Raw genomic sequence first — 25510 nt, 5'->3', positions numbered from 1 at the left:
GAAAAGGGCTGAGCGTGCGAAGTGGTTCGTTATTGTCCCGTCTCACAGGTATGACTTGTGACTTAACTGAGTGACCTATCCAGGGTTTCTAAAAGAGGGGTTTGGATTAAATTTTAACAAATACGGACATTTCTAGTGCTAACTTCTAATCAACACTGCAACAGGGAAATAGCTGGAATTTCATAAATAGTGGGAGAGGGATCCATGAAGTGGTGGGACTATTTGAACTTTGCCAGAAAGTGTTTTACCACAAAGGGACAACCTACAGAAAATAAAGAAATTACTGCATCATTTCAGAAATTCTTGTTGGGAACCGGGACTAATCCATCGAATTTGGCTTGAGTGCAAAGACCTGAACTGGAAAGTTGGCTGCGAGGACTTCCCCCTTGAACAATTTATTCGATATTTTTTTGCGCACACGTGCATATTACTAAGCGAAATTTAAGAATCGTGAAATCAACAGAAATACCAACCAAGGAAAATAAACTAACAAGTAATTATTTTAGTTTAAGTTGTTTAAATATTTGATTACCTCCTTTTTTTCAACAGAAGCAAACTTTTTTTTAAACTAGTGTTTGATTATCTCCTTAATGAGCTCCTCAGTACTACAGACAATAAAAATCATACTAATATCAATAAACATATGTGAAAAAAAGAAGCGACTAAATTTAATTTAGCTGCAAGTCCGCATTCATGCCGACCACATAATTTCCCTTTGAGATAAGCAATTGATAAAATTATGGAACTGAAATATCAATGCGAAGTGTCAAATTTTCTAATCAAATGTCATCACGTTATGGCATTATTCAAATAAAACTTATTTTTACCTTGATTGTCCTCATAAATTCATTCTTTGTTTTTTTTTTCATTCTCAAACCAATGTTATCTTTACCTTTTGCATTATTACAGTCATACAAATTATTTTCTTTTTTATCTCTTCAACATATTGCATTCTTCCTTATCCCCTTGACGCTTGATTCGTCTTATTTCTTTTCCTATTCTCCAGGCTGTGAATACCGATGCCACACGCGTGCCTACTCATGAAAAAATCTAATGTCGCTTATGTTTCTCCTGGTTTATATGTTCCCCGGAGGAGATCCGTCCCGGTCCGGCTTTGCCTAATGGTTGAAATAGGAGATGATCGTACTGTTTACATCTCTACAGTGGTTCAGATACTATATAAGCAACAAGACCATATGCTTGTAGTATCAACAAGAAGGATTGTCTCAGGCACTGAGAGTGAGGAGTATACCACCCAATTATTCAATGCTATTCATTCTGACTTGTCCACCTTAAAAGTTTATCTTTTTTATGGGTGCTTTTCCTTTTAATTTCCTTGTTAAATCGTTTTTATTGAGTATTCTTATCTTCATTTTTTAATTTCTATTCTTTTTTTTTAGTTCAAATGGAAAGAAGCAATGTTTTTTATGTCACCTTTCCACGGCAGTGGAAAACTATCGACCTGATCAGTTTATTTAAGCCACTAGGTATGGGTTTTCCAAGTTTTTATTTGTCAGAGTTGTATAATTTCGCTGTATAGAGGATCAATTTATCAAGCTGAAAATTTTCAAACTTTTTGGCTTTTGAACTTTTTCGAATTTTCGAACTATGTAAGCCTAAACATTATAAACTTAAAACAATAAACAATTTATCAAATACACAGGAACCTTGAAAACACGTCAAGACTGAGGGGGAAATTCTTCAAAGCAGGGTTTATTAGACATTTATATAATTGTCTCGTCTAAGTTATTCCAGCTTGGTGGCTAAGAGATTCTCTTTCAGGTTTAGGGGATGTGAGTTCAAGCTACTTTGCCGTAGTGATTCGAGCGATTCAGTAATCATTTTCCCTTTGAGAAAATTTCAATTTTTTAACATGATTAATAAAATCCTTGCCGTTTTCAAATATTATCCCAACCTAATATATTCATGTATCAACATAATGGTCTGATTATCTTTTATAACCTTGCAGGCTATTTCGTAGTTCTATTCTAGCTGTGCTGTATTTCTCCAAATATCCCAGAATCATGAATTCTATTACCAAGCATCGAACCATATCACTATTGTTATCATACAAAGTTATCAAACACCATTTTAAGGTATTTTGCTTTTTCCAAATTGTCGAAAAAAAAAACCTAAACCCCATGTCCATGAAACGTATACTGGGTGGGGTCAACACTTCAGCGGCGGACTTTATACCTAAAATTAATTTTGAAAAACATATCTTACTAAGATATAACCCTTTCTCCACTTTTTGTGCATATGCTTATAGATATGCTCGTCACTATTGCCGCCGCAAGTTTTTATCTTATTACCAACTTTTTGCCGTAAAATAAAGTTGGGCAAAACCTCCTTGTGTGCAAAACCTCCACATCTTCTCTAAAATCTCCATTCTTGGATAAAAGGTAAAGACACTTGTTTAAATTTCCATAACGTTTCATCTCCTGCTAATATATTACCTTGGGTGTCTTGCTCTCAAGTAGATTTTTTTTTTACATTAGTGCTCCTTCTGACAAGTCATTACAGCAGCACCAGGCCACCTGAAGCTAACTTAGCCTTGTACGTTTCTTCTCTATCCCATTCTTTTCAGACTCTTTGCTCGTCCCAATGGAGTAGAATCTATCTTCCTTTATCTGTAAAATCGTGTTCTCTGCAGCCTTGGAAAAGGACATTGAACGGGCGACGAAATGTTTTTCGCAAAGCATATTGTTTGGCATGTAGTCATTCGAATAAATACGTAAAACTAGTACAAATAAAAAGAGAAATAAAAAATATATCAAAGGTGGTAAATATTTCAGTTGAGATAAAGAACTAAATAATCCAACAAAGCCCAAATATTTTAAGTTAATATTCAAAACCTTTATTAACAGAAAAAGAGAGAGAAGGAAAAACAGCTAGAATAAACAAAGAAAATTGATATAGCCATTATATTATAGTAATTTAAATAAAGCAGTCATAATATTATAAAAATAAGCAATTAGAACATACAAGAAAACAATATTAGAAAATTTTGCTGTTAGCCTCAAAACAACATTTCAAAATTCTAGCAGATCAAAATTATTTGTTCCTGTTCTTCGTCTCTTGCTCAAGAAGACAGGAATTCTCTATTCTCGTGTCCTGATGATATTTGTTTCTACTCGGGTAATGCTTAAATTGGTTATATTGCCCATATTCTGCCTTGGAGAGTCCTTACGTAGCCCAGTTGTGTCGAGACTTTGCGAACAAGCTGTCTTATTGATCAGAGATCTCTAATAATTCATTTTGGTTAATCTCTGGCTTAGTAGGAATGGCGTCAATTGGTCAAATGTATAGTCTACTTGGATTTGAGCGAGTTCTTCTGTACTTCTTTGCTCGACGATGAATTAGTGGAGAAGCGAGAAGATGGACTTAGGAGCCTTTGTCTACATGGCTTCTTTTTTAATAAGTTGCAGTTTCCAAGGAGGAGGCCAGCTCTTTTAAGGAGGATCATATAAAACTTAGCACTAGTAAAAAAAAAATATCTCCTTTTCTGAACGGCTAATAGTTCCTTCAAAGGCTGGAATCTGGGAAATCAATTGTAATCGCTTGATCATCAGCACAACTTTGCTTGCATAATTAAATCAACTAGGTATTACACTCCTTTGTTTGAACAGGTGAAAATTCCTTTCCTTTGTGATGGTTGGACTAAGTTTATATGTTTTATTTTACATTCGAAAAGATTTTGGCATTTGGTAAGTACTTTTAAGGATTCTATCATTGTCACTATCTCTGTCACTGTGAGTCACTATGATAGTGAGTCCTTACTATCTTTGTTATAGTCTGAATCACTTAATTTCGAGCTATTATCATGGTCATTACTGCAGTCCGTATACTGGAGAGCCATCTACCTACGAAGAATAACGAAAAGGTGGAAATACAATCAGACTGCTTCAATTACTTTAATAATAGACTAGTTGCATTTAGGACTAATTATCACAGTAGTAAATCTTTTCTTCAGAGCACGTAAAGACAGCACTATTCCCTATAGGGCAAGTATTGCAAATTGAATAACGGTTGTTAGACTGTGCTGCGATGCTAATCACAGTCGAACCACGAAAAATGAAGAAAAAAGGGCTTAACAATAGCCGAAGTGGCAAAATTAAAAACAAACCGAATAGTAACAGCACTGAAAAGTTGCAACCTATTTTCTTTTTTTAGGTTTTTTTAGTTTTTTCAAACAAATAGAATTGAAAAGGGCAGAAACGGTTGATCTGGGCTTCCACACTACCTTTCCCTCTAAATATGATTGGATAGAATTTGCTTAATTGTGAGATTGATTATGAGAATAAGTAAGAATTAAAACATCAGTTAACAAACGTAGCTACAAGAAAATATATATAATGAAATACAAAACAATGTACATAACTACACCAAAGAAGAAAAGTTTTCCACAAATTATCTAAATGAAAAACAGATAAGTTGCACTTTAACAAACTACCATGCAAAAGCCATGCAACATTTGATACATAACGGCAGTACAAGTATCAGTAGCTCCACGTTTTTCTGTTACTCTTGAATTCCTGGAAAAAGGTGCTGTTATAATTCTTATAATAACGAGAAGAAAGAGCTCTTTTATCCTTTTTCAATAAAATGGGCCACGAGTGATACAACGAAAGAATGTGTGGGATAATAGAACCACTGCAAGGGCTATAAAGTAAAAAAAAAAACGGTTAAAACAACTTAGTGTCAACAATGAGTCCGTATTTATGGCAGACTTTATGAGCAATATGTCGGAAAAGAGCCAAGCGACTCGATTTGCTATTTGACGCAAAGGAAGGCCTGGATAAGTTATAGCACTGAAAGGGATACAAGCGTCATTAGGAAGCGAACAGAAGCGATAGAAGGCACTTGAGAACTTAGGTCAAATACAAGTATTTCAGTTTAAGGTTGCTTTCCCAATAATTCCTAATTATTCATATAATTAGCCTTTTCTTTTTACTATTGTATATTAAGTCAGTAGTATTGGTATTAGGGAGCAAAAAAGATGTTGAATATGAGTTTAGATTTAATTTTGGATGTAAGATGTAAAGTTTAAAGTGAAATTTGTTTAAAATTGCCGAGGATCTGGAAGATGCAGTTAGGCGGCAGAATAATAAAATGTTTTATTAGTATGTTAATAAATCGAGAGGGAGTAGTCAATCTGGACTTGTCCAAGTTAAAGATTAGGAATGGGGCCAAAATTAGCGATAAAGAAAGAGTAAAAGAGAGATGGGCAGAACATTTTAAAAATGTGCTTAATCGGGATAGAGTTACAGGAAAAGATATAAAGGAAGATGAAAAAGTTTGTGAGATATTGGATGTAAAGGAAGATTTGTTTTGCGAGGAAGAATTAGCGACAGTACTAAAAGGATTAAAAAATAATAAGGCTCCAGGTGCTGATAGGGTGGTGGTAAATGAGTTTCTTAAATATGGTGGCTAGGAGTTTAGAAATAAGTTACTGAAGGTTATGAATCAGATTTTCGTAAAAGGAGGAGTACCTAGTGATTTTAGGAATACCCTAATTATACCACGGTATACTAAAGGTGATAAGAGTACTTAGTATGATGCTTCTTTTTTGGCTTAGAGATGCTGTATAAGAGAAGAATAGTGCGGTTAAGGAAGGGCACCAGCCCTCACAATTTCCAATTGAATGAGCACCTTTTGAAGTTTCTACAACAGCACTGTCTATAAAAACTTTATATGCCCCAAGGGCATAACTTATAATCTTTGCCCTGGGGGCTCTCAGGGGTTTTTATCCTCAAATGCATAATTTCCAGAACTTTCAACTACATTAAACAAAATCGCTATCTCAAAACTTTGATTGAATGTGTTTGGGGAAATGGTGGGCGTGAAAGGGGGGTTAGTTGCTCTCCATTCACTTTCGACCATTAAAGAGGGCACTAGCCCTTTCAATGTCCAATCAAATGAGCTCTTTTTGAAGCTTCTACGACAAAACTTTCTATAAAAACCCTATATGCCCCCAGGGCCTTACTTGCAATCCTTGCCCTGAGGGTTGTGGGGGGCGGGGGGGGGTGTAACCCTCAAAGATCTAATTTCCAGAATTGTCAACTACTTTTAACAAAAGAAGAATCTCAAACATTTGATTGGAGACGTTTGGGGAAAAGTGGGGAGTGAGAGGGGAGTTAGTTGTTTTTCAATCACTTCGAATGTGAAAAACGGATCTAGCCTTTTCAAATTCCAATCGAGTGAGCCCTTTTTGAAGTTTATACGACAACTCCTATAAAAACCTCACATGTCCCCAGGGCATAATTTACAACCCTTGCCCTGAGGGCTGTGGGGGGGTTATCCTCAAAGACCTAATTTTTAGAACTTTCAATTACGTTGAAAAAAAATGGCTATCTCAGAATTTTGATTGTGTGTGTTTGGGGAAATGGTGGGCGTGAGAGGGGGGTTAGTTGCCCTCCAATTACTTTCAACTATTAAAAAGGGCACTAGCCATTTCAATTTCCAATCGAATAGGCTCTTTTTGAGGTTTCTACGACAACGCTTTCTATAAAAACCTTCTGTGCCCCCAGGGCATAGCTTACAGCCCTTACCCTGTGGGGTGGGTCGTCATCCTGAAAGACCTAATTTCCAAAACTTTCAGGTAAGTTGAACAAAATGGCTATCTCAAAATTTGATTGGATGAGTTAGGGATAAAGGTAGGCGTGAGAGGGGGGTTAGTTCGCCTCAAATCACTTTCGACTATTAAAAAAGAGCACTAGCCCTTTGAATTTCCATTTGAATGAGCCCTTTTTGAAGTTTCTACGACAAAGCTTTCAATAAAATCTTATATGCCCCCAAGGCATAAATTATAACCCTTGTCCTGATGACTGTGGGGAGAGTTTCCTGCTCAAGGATATAATTTCCAAAACTTTCAACTACATTGAACAAAATGGCTATCTCAAAATTTTGATTGGATCTGTTTGACGAAAAGGTGGGCGTGGAAGGGGTGTTAGTTGCCTTCCAATCACTTTCGACTATTAAAAAGGGCACTAGTCATTTCAATTTCCAATCAAATGATCCCATTTTGAAGTTTCTACGACAACGCTTTCTATGAAAATCATGAATGCCCCCAGGGCATAAGTTATAACCCTTGCCCTGAGGGCTGTGAGGGGGGGGTGTCATCATCAAAGACCTAATTTCCACAACTCTCAACTATAGTGAACAAACTGACTATACGAAAATTTTGATTGCATATGTTTAGGGAAAAGCTGGGTGTGAGCGGGGGGTTAGTTGCCCTCCAATCACTTTCGACTATTAAAAGAGGCACTAGCTTTTTCAATTTCCAATCGAATAAGCTTTTTTTGAAGTTTCTACGACAGCGCTTTCTATAAAAATCTTATATGCCCAGGGCATAACTTAAAACCCTTGCCCTGAGGGTTGTGTGGGAATGTCCTCCAAAAAAAACATAATTTCTATCTGGAAATCAACTACGCCGAACAAAATGGCTATCTCAAAATTGTGATTGGAAGTGTTTGGGGAAATGGTGGGCGTAGATGAGGTGTTAGTTGCCTTCCAATCATTTTGACTATTAAAAAGAGCATAAGCCACTCCAATTTCCAATCGAAGGAGCCCTTTTCGAAGTTTCTACGACAGCTCCTTCGATACGAAGTGCCCTAGTCTAATGGAAAAAAAAATTAAAAAAAATAATACATTGTGCCAACATCGTTCTTTACTGAGGCAGCGCTATTGCGCTGCCTATGATATATATATATATATATATATATATATATATATATATATATATATATATATATATATATATATATATATATATATATATATAAACGAGTAATTTTCTTGTAATACAGTGAAAGTAAACAAATAAAAGCTAACTAAAAAAATAATGATAAAGGTCCGGACATTTGGGCTGGAAAAAAAACTAAGCAGATAACTCAATTATATAAATAATAAAAAAAAAACATTTACTACATCTAAACAAAACAAAAAGAAGGTTGCTTCTGAAAATCCAATATGCGTTGTCAAAAGAATACTTTGGCTTTTTACATAGTGTTTTTTACTTAAACATATTTGAATTTCATTTAAAGATCAGTTCTTTTGCGTTTTTCATTCTACTTAAATATAATATATGTTTCTTTTTCTTGTGTTCAAGCTAAGGTGTTTTTGCTTATTTTTTCCCGTTGACTTATGATTCCAGATGCGAAGCCGAAACACTCAGATTTTTGTTATCATTTTTATATTTAAGTTTTATTTGTTTATTTTCAAATCCTCATACGAAAAATTACCGATTGTATATATTTTTGTCTCATTTTTGGGTGCATGTTTAAAATATGTACAAAATTAAAATATTCAAAGTTTAAAATATTTACAAAAAATTGTACATATTTTTGTCTCATCTTTGGCATGTATACTGCATAAAATTTAAAACTTTATACAAATTTAAAGCCTTATACAATTTACCCTCTAAAAGACTATTAGGTCAAATATTATGCATAAAAAAGATTGAAGTATTGTGTTTCTTTTCAGGCTATGTTGAAATACAGTGGGTAGATGATATTTCAGCATTAATAGCTGTCATGGACAGGTCGAAAAAAGATAGTGTAATTTCTATGGTAAATAAAAGCAGTTCCGCCGATGTCGTTAGTGTCTTGACGTATTCAGAATATCTGAAATCCATGATGAACCGAAGATCGTTCAACAATAGAAAACGCAATCAGTCGATGCCAATCAGCTCGCCCCCGAGTAGCAAGAAAAAAGTAGAGGGTATGATGAGGAATTTGATTTCAAATAATTATTTTGTTCTTCTTGTATTTTTTTCGGTAGCATTATTATTGTCTTTATTTTGGTCGCCTTTTTCTCTATTTATTTTGATTTTGGTTCCCTTAATCGAAAGTATTAGAAAACGAAACCAATCGATGCCAATCGACTCTCCGCCGAATAGCAAGAGAAAAGAAAAAGTGAAAATGAGCAAGAGAAAGCGGCGGGTATGATGAGGAATTTGATTTCAAATAATTATTTTGGTTGCCTTTTTCTTATTTTATTTTTATTTTGATTCCCTTAATCAAAAGCATTAGAATACGAAATTAAGCGATGCCAATCAGTTCACCACCAAGTAGCAAGGGAAAAGCGGAGGGTATAATGAGGAATTTGATTTCAAATAATTATTTTGTTCGTGTTGTAATTTTTCCAGTAGCTTTATTATTTTCTTTATTTTGATTGCCTTTTTTTTTTTTTTTTGATTGCCTCAATCGAGTCTTTCAGATAACAGTCCAACCAACTCCCTAAATATTTTTAGGCACAGATCAGGTAGTAAAAACCATACCTAGATTGTTTGCTTTTTGCGAAGAAAGTTTCTAAGTACATTTAAGTATGAACTTAAGTTAGATTGGCTTTGAAAAATATCATCGAGTGTTGATGGCAAAGAAAGTTTTTGATCTATTTTTTATTGTTAGTATTATTAATTTTTTTGCGTTTTTGGATTATCGTTATGGACCATCAATGCTTAACGTTAAAAAATAAAGAAAAAATTAATCGTGGACAAAATACGCTTAGCCTCTGAAAGGGCTATTGTCATATATCCTAGATTGGTTTTGGGTAGACAGAAGAGTCATTTCAAGCTAGAATAAATAAGAAAAAACAAGTTTTTCTTAACTGAAAGTAAGGAGCGACATTAAAACTTAAAACAAACAGAAATTATTCCGTATATGAAAGGGATTCTCCCCTCCTTAACGCCCCGCTCTTTACGCTAAAGTTTTTTATTGTTTTAAAAAGTAGAGTTGTGAGAAAGAGTGAAACTTTAGCGTAAAGAGCGGGATGTTGAGGAGGGGACAGTCCCTTTCATATACGGATGTCGCTCCTTACTTTCAATGAAAAAAAATGCTTATTTTTCTATTTAATTTCTGAACGTTCTTGAATTAATGCAGGTCTTGATTTTGGCTCACCGTACATGAATAATTAAAAAGGAAATTTCCATATTAATTTTACTTTTTTTGGTTAAATGGCTTTCTCAAAATTTTGATTGGACGATTTTGAGAAAAAACAGCGGCGGTGGAGGCGGCCTAGTTGCCCTCCCATTTTTTGGTCACTTAAAAAGTGTATTAGAACTTTTAATTTTATTTACGAACGTTTTTATTAGTAATAAATATACGTAACTTGCGTAACGAACTTCTATATTCGTATATTTTATTACGTATATGAGGGGGTTTGCCCCCTCGTCAATACCTCACTCTTTACGCTAAATTTCGAATTTTGTTCCAATTCTTTAAGAATAACCCCTTAATCACAAAAGGTTTAATTAGAATAAATAACTCTTACGAAAGTACTAAAAAACTTTAGCGTAAAGAGCGAGGTGTCCCCTCCTCAACGCCTCGCTCTTTACGCTACAGTTTTTTATTGTTTTAAAAAATAGAGCTGTGAAAAAGAGTCAAACTTCAGCGTAAAGAGCGGGGTGTTGAGGAGGGGACAGTCCCTTTCATATACAGAATACTTTCTGTTCGTTTTAAGTTTTAAATGTCGCTCTTTACTTTCACTAAAAAAAAACTTTTTTTTACTTAATTTGTGAACGTTTTTGAATTAATGCAGGTTTTGAGTTTGGCTCACAGTACATGAATAATTTAAACGAAATTTGCGTATTAATTTTACTTTTTTTTACCTAATAATAACCTTATAATAACCTAAGTTTGGTTTTTGTTCCAGTTATTTAAGAATGACTATATAATAATATAATATATATTGAAAACCCGTCGTATACAATAAATGTACAATGACAGAGTATACAAAAATGCGAAAAGAAGAAACAAAAAGATAATATACTAACGAAAAAAAATAATAACAACAAAAGCAACTACTTCTTAAATAATATACAAAATAGTACGAAAAGTGGAAACTGAAATATAACATACTCTAAGATTACAACAGAAACAACAACTTCTTCGGAAATAGCAACAAATACAACAACTTTTGAAATGAAAAGAAAAAAAAAAAAAAAGGAAACAAGAGGGAAAATTAAATAAGCAAACTTGCCCAATCGTGCTTTATAATTGCTGGTTTTGTTTTTTGCCGGCTAATAAGTGTCTCAATAGCTAGATTTGGGTCCGCTAGGTTGTAGCGCCGAATCAGAAAACTATTTTTTGTCCAAGGTGGCAATTTTAGTAGGTACTTTGCAAAACGGAAAAATAAAGAGCGGATTTTAGTCTTTTCACGTTTTGCCAATAAATTCCAGAAAGGGGTCACATATAATATATGTGGCAGAGCGGTAGCGTTGTAAATACTTACCAGTAGTGGTCGGTTAAATATCATAGTGGATTTAACTTTCAAACAATAGGAACATGAAATTCGCCGTTCAAGAATTGACATCAGAAGGGAGTGGGTATGCTGTAATGAGATCCATCTTGGCAGCCCCAAATATACTATTTTATCAACTGGTTTTACTGAGCACTTCCCTAGTGTGACATTAGTAGGAGGGTCATTCTTCCAATTATAAAGCAAGACTTCCGACTTTTGGGAGTTAAATCTCAGACCGACTTTCTCGTAGTTGGACTGCAGACATGAAAATATTTCTGAAAGGCGGTTAAGCATCCGGCCGAGATTCAGCGTGTTATCAGCATAGCATACTAGGGATACGTCAATGGAACTGAGAATGCATGATGAAGGACAGCTGTCTTGAGGTTTTATAACGTAGTTGCTGAAGGAATTGGGGGATAAAATTGCTCCCTGACGGGCACCTTTACGGACTGGTATCAAAGCTGACCGTGGGGCTGGCGGAAGGCCTTTATCGGGAGGGAGCTTGAGTCGCACGCGAAGACGAGAATAAAGATCACGGAAAGCCCGGACGATATTTGAGTTTACTCCTCTTTTAGCTGAATTTATCAACATCAGCACATGAATCAATGAATCAAACACTCTCTGCAGGTCTAAGCCCCCGATCGTTAGAATTTCGTGTGATTTGTGTGCATCCAGGAGTGCATATGCAACGACATGGAGCGCTTCCGCACAACCATTGCCGCGTTGGAAACCGAATTGTCTTGGTGGACAATCACAAAGGCTGTTTAATAAGAAAAATAACCTCTTTTAAAAGTAAAAAAAAATACTTTAGCGTAAGAGCAAGCTATTGAGGAGAGGCAACCCCCCTCATATACATAATATTTTCTGTTCATATTAAGTTTATTACCGCGTATTAAGCTGCTTGAGATAAAATTAAACGCTAAAATTGGCCGAAAAATAAGACAAAAAAATTATTGTTTATATCGGCCATTATTTAACAAAATTCGAATTTTAGCGTAAAGAGCGAGGTATTAACGAGGGGGCAAACTCCCTCATATACATAATATGAGGGGCTTCAACCCTCGTCAATAATTTCTGTTCGTTTTAAGTTTTAATGTTGCTCCTTACTTTCAGTTGAAAAAACTTGTTTTGTTATTTATTTAATTTCTGATTCTTTTTTAAGTAGTGCTGGGAGATCTAGCGCCCCCTTCATGGAAATCCTCTTTCCCCATTACAAATTGCTCCATTGACAGATTCACCCACGTAACCTCTTCCCCCCGACCCCTCCCCCCCCGCCAGAAAAACTCCCCTGAAAATATTTGTGTACTTCCCAAAAACTAATACTTTATGTAAACAATGGGCTAAGTTCATAACTTGCAGCCCTTCCCCCAGGGACTGTGGGGGATTAAATCGTCCTCAAAGACACACTTATTAGATTTTTCGACTATGCTGAACAAAATGACTATCTCAAAATTTTGATCCGGTGACTTTGGGAAAAAATGAGCGTGGAAGAGGGCCTAGTTGCCGTCCAATTTTTTTGGTCACTTAAAGAGGGCACTATAACTTTTAAAAAGGGTACTAGAACTAGAAATTTTAATTTCCGTTCGAATAAGCCCTCTCGCGAAATTCTATGACCGCTGGGTCTATACAATCACTCATGGTAAAAATAAAAAAAAAAAAAACAAATGAACACGCATCCGTGATTTTTTTCTGGCAGAAAATACAAAATTCCACATTTTTGCAGATAGGATCTTGAAACCTCTATAATAAGGTTCTCTCCTACACTGAATCTGACAGCGTGATTTTCATTAAGATTCTATGACTTTTAGGGGGTGTTTCCTTTTTTGAAAATAAGGCAAATTTTCTCAGGCTCTTAACTTTTGATGGGTAAGACTAAACTTGATGAAACCTACATATTTAAAATCAGCATAAAAATCCGATTCTTTTGGTGTTTTTATTGGCATTAAAATTCTGTTTTATTAGAGTTTCGGTTACTAGAGTTTCGTTTTTTAGAGTTTTGTTACCACAAACTGTTTGAAACAAGTGATTTTTTTTTCAAATTATCAATTCTTTCCATGTCAGTTTTTTAATGGTATATATTGAAAATTGTTTGCATCATTCCAGTTCAAACAAGATGCAACAGGCTTTACGCCAAAAATTTTGGTGCTAGATCCACCCCTGACACACATGAGGAAGTGGATCACTTAATAAAAAAAAAGAGGGTAAGGAGCCACACGAAAGCTGTGTAATGACCCCTTTCTACTTTTTTGCTAAAAAAAAAAAAAAACAGCGAGTGCTAGATAGCATGAAAACTTTTTTTTTTTGTCAATCAGTACTTCTAAGGAATATGCTTATGAACGTTTGAAGTTAGACGCTAAAAACTTAAAATTAGACGCTGAGAATTAACTTTAGCGTCTAATTAATTGTTTAATTAGTTAGTTAATTAATTTAAGCGTCTAAAAATTGACTAATGATAAAAATTAAAATTAGACACTAAAAATTATATTTAAGACTAGATGCTAAAAAAAAAAATATAAAGGAGGGTGAAAATGAAATCTGAGTGTTTGTATTGGTTATATTGAACGCTACGCAACCATATATATTGAAAAAGAAAAAAAAAACGGATGAATTAAACTTTTAAATGAAAAAGGCCTCTATGCAGTTTTGTAATTTTTGGTAGTATCGGATGCCAAGTTCAAATAAAAAGAAATGTGGTTGGAAACTAAGCTAAAAATGTGGTACTAAAAGCTAAAAAAAGGTGTAGCTTTCGTTTGTAGGTGTAGTTGCCTTTGCCAAAAATCATATTGTTAGTGTTTGAATTTTTACCGACGAAAAGCATTGTCAAATTTAAAGAAGTGGTTTTGCTTATTCATATTCACAGTTATTGTCAGCAACGCTGTCGAAAAATTTTTACTGACTAAAAAGCCAAAATCGAATATGCGGTTCAGCCAAAAAACTTCCTAGCTTTGGAATTACCAAAGGAAAAACCAAAGAATATAGCTATTTTCAGATATGGTTACCTACTCAGGGTGAGTGTCAATAAGCAGAACTGTTTTATTGTCTTTAGTTCTAAGCCATGGGATGGCAAATCTGCAGTGTCAACTGAATTGAGGAATTCTGGAGGGAATTCAATTTCTCCTTCTTGTTTATCCTTCACAGAATCTTAACACGGGATAGAAATTTAAGATAGACCGGGGTAGCAAATCACACTAGATTGGTTGGTACAAAAAAGGTAAACCTTAAATATAGCGGATTTCAGGCAGGGATAGACTGGAGGATGTCCTTCGTACTTTCAAGTTTCTAAATAGTAGATTTGGCTTCTCAAACGGCTTCAAATTTTCTTATCTCTAATTTTACTAGCAAGGCCCTGAAGTGCTATTCCAAATGTAGTCTTGTTGATAAACACTTCTTCAGCAGATTCATGATTTTATTACTTCTTTTTAAACTTATTGCACAAATCTTTTATAGCCTCAAATTTTGACACAAAAGCCATGGATACCCTGGGTGGATCACAAGTTGTAGTGAAGTGTAATTTGACAGCCGAAAACAAACTGCCAGTGCCATCTATTTCGAATGTATTTGATACGCCCTCTTGGTAGTGCTAAGGTAGCAAAAAAATTGGGATACTGTCAATGGTTACAGATTTTTAATTTCCATTAACTACTTTGTTGCAAACAAGTTATTTTTAAATTTGGAATTAATTAAAGAGAGAAAAGATAGCTTTAGTTTATAAGTTTAATGATCCGAAATCTATTAAGAAATTTCAGTGAAATTTTGAAACAATGAAATCATGAAATTGCAGAAAAGATTGTGTACCGGAGCTACATGTTCTGTAAAAAAGTTAGTGTTTATAATATTATCAAGTTTCACTGTAGTGTTAATATCATGTGCTTTTATAATGCTATTACTATAATATTATGGAGACAATGTATAAATGTGCGTCTAAAATAATATCTAAAACAGATAAAATCTCACCTTTCTGATTTTTTCTGTTTAATATGCTTTAATTTCTTATGGGCTACTATTTGTGTGTTTAATTTTAAGACACTCCAACCAAGAGATAAGGGGGTGCTAACGCGGTACTTGTTGGCATTGTCATGAAAGTTTCTCCTGAGTCACTCCGTGCTGCTCTCCTAGATATTAACTAATTATCACAAACCCGGAAATGAAATGTCTTGAGAGACAAATAACTCCACTCTTTTATAACCTGATTGGCAGAAATATTAAGTCAGTAGAAAGTTTGAAAAGTCTTTGTGTCACGTCACTTTTGTGAGGAATATCTCTGTTTCTCTTTATACTTCTACTCTCTCCTTTTTTCTGCTTTCTTCTGTGCTTTATACTTTTTTTATTCACTCTTGCTTTCTCTGTGTTTCTCTACTATCTCTTGGTTGAATTGTTTTAAGTTAATTCAAGAGTTATTCGCAGGGACTTTAGGGCAGAGAGCCACAGCATAGAGTTCTCCCTATGCTCAAATGCCCTTCTAGTATGTGGTACTTTAAAGGCTTTGTTCTACTCTGGTATTTAAAGGGAGCTTTTAAAAGGAGAGCTATCAAAAAGACATCACAAAAATTGAGAGGAGATAGTACTAAACTCTCAGTACTAGATTCTACCTTGTATGAGTCTTCAACTTTGCCAAGTTCTTAGCTATTGTGTCTGAAGAACGTACCGAATAACGCGTGGTAGATTGTTTATATTTTCACGAGTTGCAGAATTAAAGTCGGAACGCAACTTAAGTAGATTATGTTGTGATCGTAAAATTTTATTATCATTAGAAGTAATTTGTCTCAAGTTATTTTTTCATCAAGTTTTATGTGTTTGGCTTCTGTTTGGAAAATTAGTAAATAATAAATCCGATGAAAATTATGAATGAGTTGATTGAGAAACAAATCTGAGGAGCTATTGTTCAATAACTGATATCAGTCTCTTATTTTTCTACTTGCAACATTTTGTTTCACCTCAAACTGTGTATTTGTCACCTACTTTTTATACAATTTTTGTAAAGATTTTTTATTCATAAATCGACACAGATTTTTATGTATTTTAAAACTTGTTTTTACTACAGTTTAGCGTGTTTTCAAGTTTTGCATTATGAGAGCTGTTTGCGTACTTTCTTTAGAGATAACCCGATGACTTTACCTAGCCCAAAGCTAGGACAAAATGAGCTATCAGCTCCAGGTAAGTCCAAAAATTGTTGACAAAAAAATACAACAGTTCCAAGTCATTTCAAAAACTGGCAATATAAATATATACCAGCTCTATGTCGGGTCAGAACGTGCCAGCACCAGGTCAGGTCAAAACTGGCATAAAACATGCATGCTCCAGGTTAGTTCAAAATTTGTAAACGATAAAATGCCTCAGCCCCATGAGTTTTGTGTCAGCCCCAGGTCAGGTCAAAATCTCTTACGAAAAAACGAGCTGTAAAAGCTTTTTGCCAGCTCCAAGTCAAAGACTTACAATGAAAAATATGCCAGCTCCAGGTCAGGTCAAAATCGGCAAACAGAAAATACCTGCCAGTCCAAAAATGTTTGCCAGTCCTGGTTCAGGCCATATACGAATTTAAGACCTGCTCAGCTGTCTCAAGTTGAAAATAAACCACACGTATTTTCTGGTTGGCAAAACAAAGGTGTCAGCGTGTGTATTCCTTCGGCAATATGAAAGGTATAATGCATTGACAGCATATAAGAATTTGTTTTGATAAAAAAAAAAAAACTATTTAGTTTTTTGTCCCTTCGTCACTGGGGACAAAGGGGTGTCCCTTGGACCATTTTTCAAGAGTAATCTCTCAATAACATTTATATTCCTAGACTTTTTTTTTATAGAGGTAGGGCTCATTTCCCTCTTTGGAATTATCCCCTAAAAAGGTAACTCTCAATCCTTTGGACTTCAGCTGCCCCCCCCCCTAATCTAATTAGTATAATTTGTATAATTGTGGTAGTAATAAGTATCTAATCTCAGTTCCTGAGAGAAAAATGATTGCAGAGCTTGAAAATATGCCAAGTCACGCCGGACACTAGATGGTGTTGATAGTTTTTTTGTGGACACTAGTGCTAGCTCCCTCTCTTATAAGATACCCATACTCTTTGGGGTAACTGCTTAATTTTGAAGTAAGTATTTGATCGCAAGTAAAGACAATTGGTTTTGTGACTTGGTGAGTGTCTATATATATCAGAAAGTATGCTAAATTATGGGTGTCGGTAAGTTTAATATAAAATTTTATTGGTTTTAAAATTATTGGTATAGGTTAATTAGGGATAGGAAAGAAATTTATGCATTTATTTGAAAGGCTTTTTTTTAAAAGCATGAAAACACAGCAATAACGAAAAAAATAAGGAACAAAAGAAAAACCCATTAAAGACAAAAATTAAACACTCCAGAATGTATCGCAATTTCAGCAGATCAAGATGGTACAGAATGGATAGACGGAAATTATACATATAAACTTGCTTTTCCCCTGCATGGTGACAACAATGCTAGGTTTTCATGGTTATATCAGTAGCTGCAACCTAGTAAAGAGCGAACTACAGCCCATACTAACAAAAAGTAGAAAATCGCATTCTTAAAAAAGCTGCCTAGTGAAAAAAAATGCCATTTGACACTGAATCAGGAATGGTGACTATTGTTTCGATTAATTATAAAAGTAAAAGTTTATTGCGAAAAGAAATTTGTGGTTATTTCGAAAAAGAGCCTGGAAGCCCTTGAAAATGGAGTCAGATTGAAATAATAACTGCATCATTGGAATCAAAGTGGTCAAAGACCTTTAGTAGGACAATTACAGTGCTCCACCTTGAACACCAAGGAAAATCAATTTTTTGCATGGGTAGCACTCATGTGTCTCATTTTTTTCTTTTTTTCACCAAGTCTAGCGAATGACCAGAACATCCTAGAGAGATGTAATGGCGCATTTGAATGGATAAATTTTCTAGTGCCGTTTTAAGGGACTGAAATGATTGTAGGGCAACTAGCCCCCTCCCTCCCACCAAAGCTATCCAATCAAAAATTTTAAATATCCTTTTTGTTGAACATAGTTCAAAAGTCTACTTTCTATGGTTTTGGTGATGATACGGCCCTCCATAGTCCCTGGGGAAAGTGCTGCACGCTGTATCGGTATCGGACGTATCGGAATCACGCGTATTTGTATCGCAAGTATCTTAGACAGATTTTCCATAGCTCATATAAAAGATATTGCTCATATCTGTATCCATCCTATAAATTCCACCATCATCAAGTTCCAGATGGCGCTAAAAACGGCACTTTTGGTGCCATGTCTCAAGTGGAAAGCTGGGGCTAGTGGCCTACCAGAAATTTTTAAAGTGACGTTTAATGGCTTCTTTGAAAGCTATTGCTCATATCCATGTAATTTTTATTGATTCTGCCATTTGTAAGCGTGAAATGGCACTAAAAACAATACTTTTGGTGTCACTTCTTAAGTAGAAAAGCTTGGAAGTATAAAACGATATTACCAATGTAATAATTATGGCTCAAAACCCTTCCCTGGAGGTTTTCAAGAACACTTCTCGTATGTTCCTCCTCAAAGCCCCCTTAATAAGCTACGCAATTAAGGTGCAAACACCAATATATCAAATTAGATTATTAAAGGCGTGGTTCTGTTAATATAGCGTTGAACTTCAAATTAGAGTGTCTTACGTTCGATTCCTGCTTGTTTTTTTTTTAATTGCGGTTTTATCCCTTCTATATGATCATTTACAGATAATTTCACTGTTTTTGTAAATGTGACGCACTAATTTTTTAAAGCATGTCATGGGAAGGTATTTTGTCCTTCCTTTTTTTATTTTGTCTTTAAAGGGAATAGAGGTCACCCAGTTTATCGTTTGCAACAGCATTCTTAGTAGATCACTAAATCCATACCAAAAACGAATGGATAATTTTGTCAAAATTCTATGGGGTGGGGGGGGGGTCAAAGCTGGAGCAAGTTTTCTCAAATCAAGTGAAAATGACAGAGAAAACTGAAAGACGAGAAGCCCCGACAGGGAAAATGTGAGTGGACCATTTTTCGAATGTAATGTCTTTATCTAATGATAATCCTAAAGAGGTCCGAGAGCTTGATGAACTTCTTTCACGTCGAGATCCTCAATTTTTTCTTACTAGTTATGATCTGAATGTAGGTCTGAAGAGTCTTAAAAATAAAAGTGCTCCGGAACATGATAGAATTTTGTCCAATCATCTGAAACTTACCCTGGCTTCATTTTTTGCTAAGCTTTTGTTTTTTTTTAAATCTAATTCTTTTGTCTGGGCAAGTGCCAACTTCTTTTAAAACAGAGATAATTACGCCGGTTCCAAAGCATGGAAAATCAAGTAGGCATACCAGACATGCAATTCTTTTCCGCCTATTACTAAGGGCTCTCAATTAAGTAATATGTTTGAACTTAGTGTTTCATCTCTTTTTGTTTCGCTTGATTTTGGTTCTAATCAATTGGGGTTCAATAGGTGTACGGGTTGTAATCATAGGCTACACTTACTACTTTTTTTCAAATTACAAGTTCTTCTTGGCTTAAAGGAGATCCGTTATATTGTTTATTAATTGATTTTTACGGAGCTTTCGATAATCTTTCACATGCATCTGCTCTACTTAGCTTACTAAAATTTGGTTTACTAAATAACCTGGTTTGTGTTTTGTTCGTGTCATTCTGGCCTTAAAGTTCGCGTTGCCTCGGGATCTGTGATTTCTGCTAATGAAGTAGCAGTTGGGAGGGGGGTTAGACAGGGGGGGGGGGATATTATCGTCGTCTATTTTCAATTTGTATCTAAAAAATTGTTTTGCGTCATTGAAAACCTCTCTGATTTACTTAGCAGTTGAAATTAGTTATTTGGCTTATGCTCATGACTATTTTACTTGGCCGGTCGAAGACTGTGTTGATTGAAAAATTTAAGATTTTAGCGAATGAGTTTAAGAAAAAAGGTCTAGAAATTAACCTCGCGAAATGCCAGTATTTTGTGATTAATGACCGACCCTCTTGGCTCTCCTCCTCTTGACGGGAATTTCTCAGGGGAATTACTGTATCGAACCAAGGGATCTAGAAGACCAGGAGAAGGCTCATTTGAACAAAAATCAGAATCTTAAGTGTTCTTTTTATGTGAACAAACAGATTGGAGGACAAGTAGCTCCGTTCCCACTCATGTTTTTTCTCCAGAGATATTCGATTGAAAGTTTGAAATGCCCATTTGGTTCAACATAATTCAAAGGTCTAATAAATATGCATCTAGGGATGGCATGAATCCCAATAGCCTCTAGGGAAAGGGCTGTAGGTTTTGCAACTTGTCCGTTGTTTACGATAGTATTTGTTATTGGGAATCATATGGATAATTTTCGCGGGGGATTTTCCTGCAGGGTGAGAGGGATTTCCAAAGAAAGAATTTGCCGTGGTGAGAAACTTTCTGTGAGGAATTTCCTTGTATTCATATACAGAACTCTTTCTTTTTCTTCTTTTTCTTTTTGAGCGCACAATTTTACATACGGAGTGAATATTAGGGGGAAATACCTGGGTTAAATTTTCAGCGGGGAGGGAATAGTTTGGCAGGAATTTTCCATGTAAAATGTGTGTAATATCCACAATTATGTGGTGCAGGGTGATACCCCCCCCCCCCTTCTTATTGTACAAAAATGTTTATGACTTTTAATTTAATGCTTCATTTAACTAAAGTGATTTGCTTCATAACGCAGTGGTATATAAATGTATCAACTATCATAAAGGAGAGGTGGTAGGTCAGTGTATAGATGGGACTAGGGAGTAAGATCTATAAAGGAGTACATTATAATAGCAGAATTTTCTAAGCCTCATTGAGCCTTCAGATGAAAATTGAATTAAATTTTTGGGAATTTCTAATTCTTTTTGGCTCCAACGCATACTTTTGGTCTACGCAGTAATTTCAGTTTTATTTCTTTTTTACTTTTCGTGTTATCTGTTTTTTTTTTGTCTTTTATCCTGGTTTGTTTAGTTTGCACTTTTGCTAAGAAAATGTGATAAACTGTTTGGTTCCATTCATTTTTTTTTTACTTTTGCTACTGAAAAAGGTATGTTATGTTTCTCTAAAAAGGCAGCAATCTTGTCCTTTTGTTATCCCAAAATGTCTAATTGAAATTTTAAGGTACCCAATTTTTACTTTCTCTCAATTTTGCATGTGGGGGAATTTTCTGTGGGAGGGAGGAATTTCTCGTGGGGGGATTTGCCGCAGGGATAATTTTATGGGAGAGGGGAGAATTTTTCACAGGTGGGGAAACATCTAGGGAGATGAGTTTCTCCCTCCCCCTCCCCATCGGAGTAAAATGAAACTAATAAAACTGAAAATTTACTGACATTTTCATGTTCTTTTTACGCTAGACGCTAGTCGATCAATAGGGTGATTTACAGTACGTCGCAACAAGCTTGATTTAGCAAACTGTGCTTTCTTATCAGGATATATAATATCAGTAGCATTTTCAATGCATTCTTTAATAATAGACTCTACACTATTCTTGCCATTCACAAATTGAATACAGGTCGAAATCACTAAAAAAAAGTGTTTGGCCCATAACTCTAACCATTAAAACATAAAGCAAACACAGTGTCTAAGTATGAGCAGGCTGTTCCCCTTTTATATCTCCAAAATTGTACTCTAAACCTTATGTCACTCAGTCTTTTAAGAGTAATTCCGTGGTCTCAAACTTGTCCACGATATCCCCTCCTCAAAAGCTAGCAAGGCTGACTGAGTTACAATCAGGCGAATATCTTGTGGAGTTTTAAAGAGGAAGAATTAGATTCTTTCCTGATTATATTTATTGACACAAAAAATATAAACAAGAATATGACTCGTCTCAGGGTTTACAGAGAAACATCAAGAATTAATGAATAAATATAAAATAATAAATCGATCGACATTAAATAGCACTTGCGCTCAAAACAATCTGGGCTGCCCAAAATCTGATAAATATAACTTATAATTAACAAGTGCTTCAGCTAACAGCTACGAATGTTAAGAGAGACTGTTTTAGCTTTAATTCGTTATTTATATTTTACTCCAAAACTCATAGTTTCTTCAGTCTTACGTCCTTGTTTTACCACAATATATCCAGTATTTTGTTTCTATAGTAATAATAATACTTTTATTTCCCTCAGTATACATTACGAGGAGTACATTCAAATAAATATAAAATATAAAGACACAACTTACAATTAACACAACCAGAACTACCGACAATTACGACCATCTACGTCAATCGGTTAGCATATTAAATTTTTTCAAAAACGGGAATAAATTTCTATATTCAAGATAATTTCGAGCTTTTTGACCTAAAAGCTCACACTTACTCTTTATTAGATCATGCGGATCCTTTATTCCATACATATATTTTAAAGAAGTATTACGAGCTCTTAGTGGAAAACCTTGTGGAAATTTAAGATATCTAAAATACGCAACTTTAATTTGAGATGAAGCAGAAGATGGAAAAGTTTACAAAATCACCACAGGAAAGCTAATCAAAGGTAGAACCGTCGACTGATACAGTCTAGCTAATATATCCCTTCTCATATTGCCCCGCAGATGAACGAGGGAACCGAATGTCTTTCTTATCTTAACTTTCAGATGTCTTATCATTAAAAGAGGTGAAAGTCTTTTTACAGAAGAATATTGGACACCTAGGTATATCACCGAGTCCAAAGCATGGGAAATCCAATCATTACCGCAATCAAGAGTAGGAGAGCCAAGAGGGTCATTAATCACAAAATACTGGCATTTCGCGAGGTTAATTTCTAGACCTTTTTTTTAAACTCATTCGCTAAAATCTTGAATTTTTCAATCAACACAGTCTTCGACCGGCCAAGTAAAATAGTCATGAGCATAAGCCAAATAACTAATTTCAACTGCTAAGTTAATCAGAGAAGTTTTTAATGACGCAAAACAATTTTTTAGATGCAAATTGAGAATAGACGACAATAATATCCCCCCCCTGTCTAATTCCCCTCCCAACTGCTACTTCATTAGCAGAAATCACAGATCCCGAGGCAATGCGAACTTTAAGGCCAGAATACCACGAACGAAAAACATTAACCAGGTTATATGGTAAACCAGATTTTAGTAAGCTAAGTAGAGCAGATGCATGTGAAAGATTATCGAAAGCTCCTTAAATATCTATTAATAAACAATATAACGGGTCTCCTTTAAGCCAAGAAGAACTTGTAATTTGAAAAAAAGTAGTATGTGTATGATCACAACCCGTACACCTAGTGAATCCCAATTGATTTGAACCAAAATCAAGCGAAACAAAAAGAGATGTAACGCTAAGTTCTAATATCTTACTTAATTGAGGGCCCTTAATAATAGGCCGAACAGAATCGCATGTCTGGTAGGCCTACTTGCTTTTTCCATGCTTTGGAACCGGCGTAATTATCCCTGTTTTAAAAGAAGTTGGCACTTGCCCAGACAAAAGAATCAGATTTTAAAAAAAAAACACATAAGCTGGGCAAAAAATGAAGCCGAGGCAAGTTTTAGATGATTGGAAAAAAATTCTATCATGTTCCGGAGCACTTTTATTTTTAAGACTCTTCAGACTACAATCAGATCATAACTAGTAAGAAAAAATTGAAGATCTCGACGTGAAAGAAGTTCATCAAGCTCTCGGACCTCTTTAGGATTATCTTTAGATAAAGACATTACATTCGAAAAATGGCCCACTCACATTTTCTCTGTCGAGGCTTGATGAGAGATTTTATTTGAACCAGCTCTTTTCGTATTTTTTAAAGTTCTTCACAATCACTGCTGATCATTATCAACTTTTTCTGAAGCAACTTTTATCAGATTATCTTTATGCCGCCGGAATTCTCTTTGGAATGCCGCCTTACTTGCTTTCATCTAAAAAACGCAGGGTGATCTGAGGGCTCACCAATGTCTCGCCAACGGAGATAATTACACTTAGCTAAATTATTCGCCGCTACCAAATCTGCGTTACTAGACCACCAAGGCATCTCAGTTCCTACTTTACATCTTTTTTTCTCAAAAACTAGATCTGCGCTAAATATAAGGCAATGGACAAGCTGGTGAAATGTACAATCTATCAGAGGCAAAGCTGTAGCGTTGCCTATAGTAAAGGCCATACGGCTCCAATGTTTTATTATTTATTTATTTTTTCCCCAGAGGCACTTAATATGGAAGGGGTCCTAGAAACTTCAAAGGGGGCTCCTTCGATCGGAAATCGAGAGTTCTGGTGCCGTTTTTAATAATCGAAAATGATTGGAGGGCAACTAGACCCCCCACGCCCATCATTCCCCCAAATACATCCAACCAAAATTTTGAGACAGCCATTTTGTTCTGCGTAGTTGATTTCCAACTAGAAAATATATTCTTGAGGAGCACACTCCCCCACAACCCTCAGGGCAAGGGTTTTAAGTTATGTCCTGGGGGCATATAAGGTTTTTATAGAAGACTTTGTCGTAGAAACTTCAAAACAGGCTCATTCGATTGGAAATTCAAAGGTATAGTGCCGTTTTTAATAGTAGAAAGTGATTGGAGGGCAACTATCCCCCCACCCACCCCCATCATTTCCCAAAACACATCCAATCAAAATTTTCAGATAGCCATTTTGTTCAGCATAGTTGATTTCCAGATAGAAAACATGTTTTTGAGGAGGACACAACCCTCAGGGCAAGGGGTTTAAGTTATGCCCTGGGGGCATATAAGGTTTTTATAGAAGGCGTTGTCGTAGAAACTTCAAAAAAGGCTCGTTCGATTGGAAATTCAAAGGGATAGTGCCCTTTTTAATAGTCGAAAGTGATTGGAGGGCAACTAGCCCCCCCACGCCCATCATTCCCCCAAACACACCCAATCAAAATTTTGAGATAGCCATTTTGTTCAGCGTAAATGATTTCCTGATAGAAAATATGTTTTTTAGGAGGATACACCCACACAACCTTCACGGCAAGTGTTTTAAGTGTTGCCCTGGGGGCACGTAATCTTTTTTTAGAAGGCGTTGTTGTAGAAACTTAAAAAAAAGTTCATTCGATTAGAAATTCAAAGGGCTATTGCCCTTTTTAATAGTCAAAAGTGATTGGAGGGCACCTAGCCCCCCCCATGCCGCTAATTCCCCCAAAAAACATCCAATCAAAATTTTGAGACAGCCATTTTGTTCAGCGTAGTTGATTTCCAACTAGAAAATATATTCTTGAGGAGCACACTCCCCCACAACCCTCAGGGCAAGGGTTTTAAGTTATGTCCTGGGGGCATATAAGGTTTTTATAGAAGACTTTGTCGTAGAAACTTCAAAACAGGCTCATTCTATTGGAAATTCAAAGGACTAGTGCCG

The 25510-nt window shown here is 35.4% G+C and overlaps 1 protein-coding gene across 5 annotated transcripts in view; it reads left to right on the top strand.

The window, feature by feature from the left end:
* LOC148954216 (poly(A)-specific ribonuclease PARN-like) overlaps window positions 1–16258 on the top strand; it is a 105089-nt gene extending 88831 nt beyond the window's left edge. For 2 of the 5 annotated variants that reach the window (XM_089086048.1, XM_089086047.1), the window contains 2 exons: window positions 1401–1487; window positions 8485–10836. In XM_089086048.1, coding sequence (XP_088942174.1) covers window positions 1401–1487; window positions 8485–8948 — 551 coding nt within the window. In that variant the 3' untranslated portion in view covers window positions 8949–10836. Of the gene's footprint in view, window positions 1–1400; window positions 1488–8484; window positions 10837–14688 lie in introns of those variants that run through there. The other 3 variants (XM_089086049.1, XM_089086050.1, XM_089086051.1) reach the window with 2 other exon arrangements.
* The last annotated feature ends 9252 nt before the right edge of the window (window positions 16259–25510 follow it).

Source organism: Artemia sp. Qi Xiang Cuo, chromosome 3 (genome assembly GCF_049724085.1).
Source record: "Artemia sp. Qi Xiang Cuo chromosome 3, ASM4972408v1, whole genome shotgun sequence".
In the NCBI taxonomy this organism is placed as follows: Eukaryota; Metazoa; Arthropoda; class Branchiopoda; order Anostraca; family Artemiidae; genus Artemia; species Artemia sp. Qi Xiang Cuo.
This window is presented reverse-complemented; position numbering and strand designations above follow the sequence as displayed.